This window comes from Fistularia commersonii, chromosome 7 (genome assembly GCF_037954325.1).
Source record: "Fistularia commersonii isolate RoL2024-O1a breed Wild chromosome 7, RoL_Fcom_v1.0, whole genome shotgun sequence".
NCBI classification, from domain to species: Eukaryota; Metazoa; Chordata; class Actinopteri; order Syngnathiformes; family Fistulariidae; genus Fistularia; species Fistularia commersonii.
Genome location: NC_141290.1, coordinates 10,103,432 through 10,113,508, shown reverse-complemented (window position 1 = coordinate 10,113,508; position 10,077 = coordinate 10,103,432). Strand labels below are relative to the sequence as shown.

Below are 10,077 nucleotides of genomic sequence, written 5' to 3'. Positions count from 1 at the left end.
ATTTTACTGACTTAGTGGATTAAATAATGTATTTAACAGGTGGACATAGTCTGTCCAGCGTGTCCTAGGTCTTCCTCGTGGTCTCCTCCCCAGATGGACACAATTTACAATTGATTTCCATTGATCTTCTTTGTGTGATTTTTTTGTCAGCACATTCAACTGTGTAAAGAGCAAAGTATTTCATAAGAATATTTCATTCATTTAGATCTAGGATGTGTTTTTTTAAGTGTTCCCTTTATTTTTTTGAGCAGTATATATATATATATACATATATATATATATGGTCCTCACTTAATAACAGACTCGGTTAACGACGACTTGGAGTTACCATGGGCTTTGCGATAATATTAAAATACACATTGAATGCGCTGGCAGAGGAGTTGTGAGTGACTATGAATTGTACGCGCTTACCCGCGCTTATAATTGGCCTATATTCATGCAAATATTAACATTAAAGGGAAAAAAAGTAAAATAGCACAATATAAATGGACGATATGTATGCAAATACTGTACAATACAACTATAGAAATGGTGTTTCGCTTAACGACGAACTTGCTTCATGGCAGACCCCTTGGAACATAACCCAGTCTTTAAGTGAGGACCACCTGTATATATTCTCATTTTAAGTAATACATCATAAGTCAGTCAAATGTGGAACGACTTGCTTCTGGTCACACAGGAAGCACTGGAGCCTTGAAAATTTTGAGATAGGTCGTCCGCTGGGAAAGGGCAAATTTGGAAAATTCCTGGTGAGAGAAAGACAAAGCAAGACACAGCTGGAGACAGCAGGGGTTGAGCATCAGCTGAGTCAAGAGATAAAAATCCAGTCTCACCTCAGGTAAAGCAAAATGAGGGCTGTTAATGAAGGACAGCTCCATTTACTGCCTGGGGTGGTGGTTTAAAATATCAGAGTTGACTTTGAAATGACTGTTAGTGCGCGTTCATGTTAATAGTCAGGTAATGAGGAGGGAGTCAAGGGGAAATTTAAATTTTTTCCTGCAGATATGGGAAATTAGGTTATTTTACAATTCATTTGGCATGCAGGAAGTGTACAGCTAAGGCAGGGATCACCAGTCATCAACATTTCACCCCTTTAATGCAGGAGTGTTTCCTGGTTGCGGGGCAGTGACAGGGGCATCTCTGTGTTACTCCCTGCAGCTGATGGATGTTACCACCAGCAGCAGTTGTTGGGGTTAGTTGTTCTTTCCCCAGCATCTATCTTTCCTCCTCAGCCAGAGCCAAAAGCTGCTTTTCTCCATCTCCTCTGTCAGCTTTTTCACCGCTTCCTTCCTGTCATTCCACACAAAGTTTCAGCATCCCACCTCAACAGGGTAGATGGTTGTCATCCAGCCAGCCTCTTAACGCTCAGCATACCTGGCCTTCTTGTGATCGAAGACATCCTCAATCCCTTCCTCATATGAAATTGTGTGGCAGTATGTTGCCGAGCTTTCTGACAAACAGATCAGGAGAACTGTCATGAAGTAGCTAACGGATCGACCAAAGCCGACTCCCCGGGAAGTACGAGGTCTGGTGCCACCAGTTCACACTCTATAGGAGGATTATGTGGGAGATGAAAATGAGTGAGATCTCCTAATCCACTGGAAGAAAGTTGACAAAAGAGCCAACTCATTCGTCCAAAAGCGCAAGATGTTGCTGCGTTGCCTCTCTGAAACCGGCCTCTTCAAGAAGAACACACTTTAATCGCTACAGCAATCCATCAATTAAGGTTATATATAACAGAAGACCAGGCTGGTTCTCAAGCTAAGGGAGTCCAGTGATCAGTCAGTGAAGAATGCAAAACACCAGAAAGTCCATACGGGCTGGAGATGGATTACAAAAAAACAAAATTGAACACGCTGGTGGCAAGCTGCAACAGATTGTTGGCAGAGTCCAGGACAAGGGTGGGGAGAGACACTTCACTTCTGGTTGAAAGCCAATTGCAAAGCCGGGAAGGAGAAGTTGGTTGCAAAGGGGGCCAGGATGGAGGAAGAGTGCGACAAGATAAAGGCAGGGCCATCAAGGAAGCTGGACAATTTGGAAGGCAATCGTCAACCGGAACATCAGTTGTACAGACTTGTGAGGGATGTCACTGACCATGATAGAGTGCTCATGGTGTGATGGAAGGAGACCTACAGTACATGAGTTGAACTTGTTCTTCAACGGGTTTGATGATATGGCCTCTCCCAACCCTCCGCCTAGCGCCACTCATGACTCATCTCGCCCTGAACACTCACCTGAGACCCCTCTGTCCATTTACCACCCGTCTATTCACCTCAGCCCTGACCGCCATCCCCATCAGGAGTCTTTGACAAACAATCTCTCTTGCCATCACCGCAGGGATGTGAGAAGTGAGTTCAGTCACCTTTGGCCAGGAAAGTCTGTGGGCGCTGACAGCCTCAGCCCTGGAGTGCTACAAGGATGTCCTCCTCAGCTGTGTGTTGTTTTTCAATTTATATTCAGTCTGAGGCCGAGGTTGATTGTTGTATCTCACCTGTGAAAAACCTCATGCTTGGTCCCTGAGCCAAAGAAATAACACTAACACACACTGTGACTGTAGTCTGATGCTTTGACATCACATGCCATGAAGCCACTCGTCATGAATTACCTTCAGGAGTGCCAAAACTGGGGATGCCCTGTGTTACGATAACTATCGGTGCAGATTAGTCACACATCAATAACAACATTGTACAGCTAATCATCTGTGAGTTCTCTCACAGAACGACGAGAAGCTCCCAATTGTCATCAAAGGATTTGTAGCCAGTCTCCTCACCACATGCTACAATAGTACAACTTCAAACCTGATCCTAGCTTCTAGCCTTGCTACCTTGCCCCCTGGTCTCCTGGACAAACAGTTGATCCACCTTTTCCTGTCCTCATCCCAATATTCAAAGTTGCTACTCTCAGTCCCAGACTCTTGCCTTTCCTCTTCTCTCTGCTTCTGAACACACCTTCCTCCTCTCCTTTGACCCACAGTAGCCAAATTCCCACAGGTACTGTGGAAGTATTTGGCACCAATGGCGTTAGCTATTAACTCAGACCTCGGCCAAGCCGGTATGGAAGTCGTAGATTTGATTTGCATATTAGGTTTTGGCATAATTAGGTTTTGGCATAGGTTTTACGCCGGATGTTCTTCCTGGCGAAACCATTTTACCCCCTCGAAGCTGCATTGACAGCTCCCTGCCTCCAGGGGGTCATTTGACGTCACATTGACGCCAGACGCAATATCCCACACTGACCAATGGCGAATGACGCACGCTGTTGCTTCAGCCAATCGGAGCCCCAAGTTTTTTTAAAGGTTTTGAACGGGGGGACATTTGAAATTAAACAAGCCGGGAGCAGAGGGAGCAGTCGCTCCAGTCAGAGAACAAATAATTTTCTTTAGTCGGAAATTCACTGTTTTTTCTTTTGGCTCATCTCATTACCTTCGAGGAAATCTAACCCTTGCTGTTCAAGGTTTTGAGGAGCCCGACACTTGGCAGGATAAGGTAGGTTCTCCAGATGTGTGTGGCCATCTGCTTCGACTTAGCCGGTAGCTGCTAGCTTGCTAGGGTGAAAAGCTCGAGATGAACACCGTTTGCTTTTGGACAGTCGTTTATTTTTTTATCACGGTGAAATAATATATAAATTCTATGTATCGGAAAGTCAACTTTGTCCAAATTTGTCCGTTTAAATTGCTTTACTTGTCAATGTACGTCAGGTGAAAAACCAATGCAGTGTCGCAAGACACTAACTTAGAATCTCTACTCTTGCTAGCGTTTCTTGCTCGACCGTTAGCAGACCTGTGTCTTTTAAGAAAAAAATTGACTATTTAATGAACATTAAGCAGAGCAGTCATATTATGCTCTCTGTTTCTACGATTTGTTTTTAACATTTTAAAATGTTTAAATTCTACAAATCGGTAAGTCGATCTTGCCTTCTACAATAAAATAACCTTGATTGGCGAGGTGTAAAACTGATGTCGTCAAAGTTATCGATAGACTAACTGTTAACCAGTCTTGACGCTTGCTATTGCTCGTTTCGTGACATAACAATTGTTTTTTAAGAAGAAACTGAATATCTTATGAACACCAAGCAGATCAGACCTACATTGGTATCCGAAGCTAAGTTAGCACACCCAATGCTAATGCTGTGGGATCGCTCGCTTCTCTTGCAATCGACTGTCGTGATTTTGGCTGTTGATGAATCATCCAAGTTATTTGTTATTTTCTTTTTCTCAGAGTATGGATGCCATTTCGAGGGTCAAATCAACAAATGAGCTGAAATACCAGAAGCCCGAAATGAAGGTAATATGAAACCATGTTTCAGCCTAATTCGACTTGCCCTTTGTTTAATGCCCTTGTCTGGTCTTCGTTTCAACAATTTATTCCAAATCCATTCAGAATCCATGGAGAAAGTATATCTGTTATGTGCGACAGATAATAAAGGCTACCTATTTCTTAAAATGACCAGGGATTGTCAGACAAAATTCAGTTTATTTATTTTTTGGATTTCTGTTTTACTACAATTGCAGTTAGATAACTATGCACCACAGAGGGTTCCAGTGTCCCAAAAAAATCCCAAGCCTTCAGTCCAGCCAGCTCAGCAGCAGCGGGTTCTCAGTGTGTCCAATGGACCCCAGCGTGTCCAGTGGCCAGCGGGCCAAAAGAAACCTGCGCCTGCATCTGTTGCTGGCAAGTCCACACACCCCGGAAGTCAGAATATGAAGCCTGTGACTTGGCCTGTGCACCCCACCACTAAACTTCAGCCAAAGGCGAACGAGGGCAACACAAATTCAGAGTCGGAAAAACCAGCTGCGGGATCTGAGAAATCCCATAGTGAGTTTCTTTTCAAATATTAACTGACTCCTCTACTGTTTACTCAAAGCTTGAAGTGTCATTTGTTCCTTTTCTCAGATAAACCAGACAAGAGTGAATCAACAGACACAACAAGTTCAAAGTAAGTCATTTCTTTTATTTTTCTCAAGTTGTGGGTAATACGTCAGTCAAATGTGGAACAACTTGCTTCTGGACACACAGGAAGCGCTGGAGCCTGGAAAATTTTGAAATAGGCCGTCCACTGGGAAAGGGCAAATTTGGAAATGTCTACTTGGCGAGAGAGCGACAGAGCAAGTTCATCTTGGCCCTGAAGGTGCTTTTCAAAAAGCAGCTGGAGAAGGCAGGTGTCGAACATCAGCTAAGACGAGAGGTGGAAATCCAGTCTCACCTCAGGTAAAGCAAAACGAGTACTGGTGTAGTGTTGTGAATGAAGGACGGCTCCATTTGCTGCCTGGAGGGGATGTTTGGAATATCAAGGTTGACTTTGAAATGAGTGCTAGCACTCCTTTCTGCTAATGGTCAGATAATGACCAGGTGAAGGGGGGGAGGGGGGGGGGTAGATTTTTCTGCAGATGTGGGAACATTAAGTTATTTTACAATTCATTTGGCATGTAATCTATATCTGTATACATTTTTTACCTAATGGTCCATCGACCATAGACTGAAATTTGTGGATGTTTTGACCATATTTTTTAACTCTAAATTTGCAGGGGGATCGAATATATAAATACAAACGTCTTTAAATACACTGTCATGAAGCCAACATATTGTGGTGAATGGATTAATTGATGCAGAAGATGTCATCCGTTATCAAAGTAATTGACATATAGTGGTGGTACTGGCTTTGGTATAAGTTGAGTAGGTACGTTTTAGGGTGGCAGCAGCACACTGTACCCTGCAAATGTTAAAATAGAAACACAAATGTATCACCCTGTGTAGTATTTGAATAGCTTAGTATTGAATACACAATAACAAGGTATGGTAATAAATGGCACAAGGGCCACCAGTTTACTATTGAACACAATTTTTGATATTTCTGTGTATATGTATGTACATATACCTGCCTGTATGGTGGCCCACTGGCAGATTTGAAGAGGAAACGATTTTTTGGAATCTGCACGTTTCCTGGGTCAACTGGGAAAATGACCTCCGTAGGGAAACACAGACATAGCTTTCTGAAGTAGTACTTTGTTTTTTTATTTGTTTATTTCGAAAGCAAATTGTTTTGTTTGTCAGTTTTGCTCTTGAAACGACAGCAATATTACGTAGTCATGTTTTTGTTTTTTTCATCTTTTTGAGTGCATCACGTTTCTAAGAATCTCCCTCTGCATTAAAATCCTACAGGCATCCCAACATCCTGCGCCTCTATGGCTATTTCCATGATTCCTCGCGGGTGTACCTCATCCTCGAGTTTGCTCCTAAAGGAGAACTGTACAGCCAGTTGCAGCGCTGCGGCGGCTTCACCGAAGAACGGAGTGCAACCGTAAGTCTCATCGATTTGGTATAGTCGTACACCATTACTAGGTCTGTTTCTTAGTGCTGGGAGACTTTTCATGATCACCAAATTTATAAACCACCACTGAAAACTGCCCCTGATATTTTCATTTGTTGGGGTCCAATCAACATGCTGGACTAGTATGTCATGGAGCTTGCAGATGCCCTCAATTACTGCCACTCCAAGAAGGTGATCCATCGGGACATTAAGCCAGAGAACCTCCTCCTGGGAGCCAACGGGGAGCTGAAGATAGCTGACTTTGGCTGGTCTGTTCACACGCCTTCCTCCAGGTATGCACACAAACATCCATATGCTGCATAATTGTGCCCATTATTACGAATAAGCGAGGTGTGCAGAAATTTTGGTAACTGTAGAGGAATACAGTTGATGAGCTATACAGTGAAGTTGGGGGAAAGAGAAGTGGAAACTAGACTGGGAAAAGTCAGTATTTGTGAGCTACAGTATGGTTTCATGCCTAGAAAAAGTGCTGCAGTGCAGTATTTGCTTTAAGTTTGCTCGGAGAGAAGTACAGAGAAGGCCAGAGGGAGCTGCATTTTGCCTTTGTGGACCTAGAAAAGCATATGAAGTCGCACAGAAGAATGTTACTGGTGCAGGACATGTATGCAAACTGGGAGACTGAGTTCTGTTGTTGGTGTGACAGATGTTCAAGGTGGGCCTACATCAGTAGTCTACACTAAGCCTGTTCTTTTTTGCTGACGGAGGTTAGACAGGAATTTCCATGGACCAAGATGTTTGTTGACGACATTGTGACCTGTAGTGGGAGCAAAGAGTAGGTGGAGCAAAATCTCAATAGGTGGAGGTATGCTCTGGAAAGGAGAGCAGTGAAGGTTAGTCACAGCAAGACAGATACTACTATATTTATTAGAAGGATACTGGGGTAGGAACTGCCAGACAGGAGGTCTAGAGGAGGACCAAAGAAAAGATAAATGGATGTAGGGAAAGAGGACATGAAGTTAATTGGTGTAGCCTAAAGGAAAAGATTTTAATCCCTTTAAATCTGGAGGAAACTCCATCAAAAGACCAGTGCAGGGAAAATATTGAGAAATCTGTTTATTGGTAGAACTGCTGAGAGAAGTCAGCTTACGATTCTGTTTCTTACGCTGCCTGGACAAAACTTTACATATGCTTTGTCCCTTTCCCTCCTCTTGGTCACAGGAGGTCCACTCTCTGTGGAACGCTGGACTACTTGCCCCCAGAAATGATCGAGGGAAGAACTCATGACCAAGGCGTGGACCTGTGGAGCCTCGGCGTTCTCTGCTACGAGTTCCTGGTGGGAAAACCTCCCTTCGAGGCTGCGACCCACGAAGACACCTACCGCAGGATATCAAGGGTGAGGCACCTTGTGGAGTGAAACATTTTTTTCAGTTCGACTTGGGATTCAAAGACAGAATTGTGCAGAGGCAATAAAGGGGATAGCCTGATGTGTCAGGATTCTTCTTTCTCTCCTTTCGGCTACTCAGGCATTGCAACTGCAAATCAACCTTCATGTAGCCCTATTCCCTGCATCATCTCCTCACACCAACTAATATCAGGTCCTCTTTCACTACAACCGTAAATTTGTCCTCTAAACCTTACAGGATCGCTGTCTCACCACTTTCCTGTACACCTTTCCTTTCATTCTGGCTGATAGTCTTTTATCACACATGATCCCTGGCACTTTTCTCTATCCATTCCTACCTGCTTGAACTTGTTTCTTCACCTCTTTTCCACACTCTACTCTTACTGTTGAACATAACTAAAAATCCTCCACCTCCTTTATCCCCACTCCTTGTACCCTGTCCGCTCAATTTGGGTCCCTCATTCACACATATTCTTCACACATTCATAGTCTTTCTGCTGCTAATCTTCACTGGTCTCCTTTCGAGACCATACCTCTACCTCTTTAGATTTTCCTCCACCTGCTCTTTGCTCCCTCTACAGATCAAAATGTCATCCGCAAACATCATGGTCCATGGAAATTCCTGTCTTGCTCTGTCAGCAAACAAGAATGGGCTTACTGCTGAGTACTGATTAAGTCCCAGCTTGAACGTCACTGTCTCCCATCTCGCATACATGTCCTGCACCAGTCTAACATACTTCTGCACGACTCTAGAGTTTGCCATGGAATACCACTGTTCCTTTCTCAGCACCCGTTCGTATGCTTATCCTAGGTCCACAAAGGCACAATGCATCTCCCTCTGGTCTTCTCTATCAACACTTTAGCAAATACTGCATCTGTGATACTCTTAATAGGCATGCAGCCATACTGCTTTTCAAAAGTGGTGGCTTCTGCTCTGTCTAGTTTACCCTACTCTTTCCCATAACTTCATTGTAAAGCTCATCTTCATTCCTCTACAGTTATCTCAAGTCTTCACATGTCCCTCATTCATAAAAATGAGCACCATCACATTTCTTCTCTGTACCTCAGGTATCCACTAACTCTCTAAGATCTTCTTTAATAATCTAACCAGGAACTTACTTGCCACCTCCTCTAGTCACTTCCATACCGCCACAGGCGGACGTTGTTATTGTGAACAATCCAGTGTGAGAGTCGTAGGTTGGATTTGTATTTGGTTTTGGCACAAGTTTTACATTGAATGCCCTTCCTGATGCAACCCTCTGCATTTATCCAGACTTTTGACCGGCTCCCAGAGACTCCCAAGAGGCTGCAAACCTGATCTGTCAGAATTAATGACCGTTAAAAGGATACCTCTCTGCGTTCTGAAATGTCACGTTCTGACGCTGAATATTAAGAGGTCATGGATGATAACACTAGAATATAATGCACTCACTCCTATTACTTGTTGTGTCCCTCCCCCACCCCTCCAAGGTTGAGTATTCATACCCGGCACAGACCAACATCAGTGCTGGAGCCAAAGACTTGGTTGCCAGGCTGCTGAAGCACAATCCCGCGCACCGACTGCCCATCCAGGGAGTCCTCGCTCACCCCTGGGTGGTGGAGCACTCCACCAAAAAGCCCAGCACCCAAAACAGCGAGCAGTCCAGCCAGTGAGCGGGTTTCTCTCCTCCCGGGGTCCCATGGTTGTTCACCTCCAGGCAAAATGTTCGGCTGCCGCAGAACTTCAGACAGAGCCGCAATCAATTACAAATCCCATGTTGTTGTTTTTATTTTTAACCACTCAGCGTCCTGGACCTGGTTGGTTATCCATTTACCTTTCTCACCTTTCAGTTTTCCTGTAAATATTTTGCTGTCTGTCCCGAAGCGATTATATTTTATTGATGAAACTACTTGAAATAAAAATTGTTTGCATGTGGGTGCTACTTCCCAATGTTTCGGGACAGGATTGTCTTGTCAGAACTTCAGCAACCTGTGAGGGATGAGTGAGGATTCACTTTGCAAGGTGTGTGCATGTGTGCGTGGAGCAAGCTCCCCCCAGTGGACATTAGGGGGCGCTTGTAAACCATCAGTAGATAATGCTGCAGATTTTGTGCAGACCTGTGACTGTATAGAATTCTATTAAACATTTGCTTCAGTGAAGATTTTAAAATATCAGATGTGCATCATCTGTAGTCTTCTCAAGTGTCCTTTAACTTGTGTTTCTGGGGATTTTTTGTGTTGCATCTTCTCCTTTCAGCTCCTCAAACAAGGGTCATAGTTTCAACCTTGCCCTGTCATCTGCATCTTCTAACACCTAACTGCAAGTCCTCATCCTCAACAAGAAGTCTCCTCTTGGTACTCACGCCTGGCAGCCCTGCCTCCAAGATCCTAGCATCTGTCTCTTCAAGTTTCCAAATCTGATTCTGGCA

General features: G+C 44.0%; 1 protein-coding gene across 1 annotated transcript; it reads left to right on the top strand.

The window, feature by feature from the left end:
• The first annotated feature begins 3,337 nt into the window (after positions 1-3,337).
• aurka (aurora kinase A) lies at positions 3,338-9,733 on the top strand. Its single transcript, XM_086148829.1, has 9 exons — positions 3,338-3,485; positions 4,218-4,283; positions 4,511-4,814; positions 4,893-4,935; positions 5,016-5,207; positions 6,159-6,297; positions 6,451-6,599; positions 7,486-7,660; positions 9,140-9,733. Exons 2-9 carry the CDS (start codon positions 4,221-4,223, stop codon positions 9,320-9,322), a joined length of 1,248 nt encoding a protein of 415 aa, XP_086004955.1. The 5' UTR covers positions 3,338-3,485; positions 4,218-4,220; the 3' UTR covers positions 9,323-9,733.
• Positions 9,734-10,077: the final 344 nt, after the last annotated feature.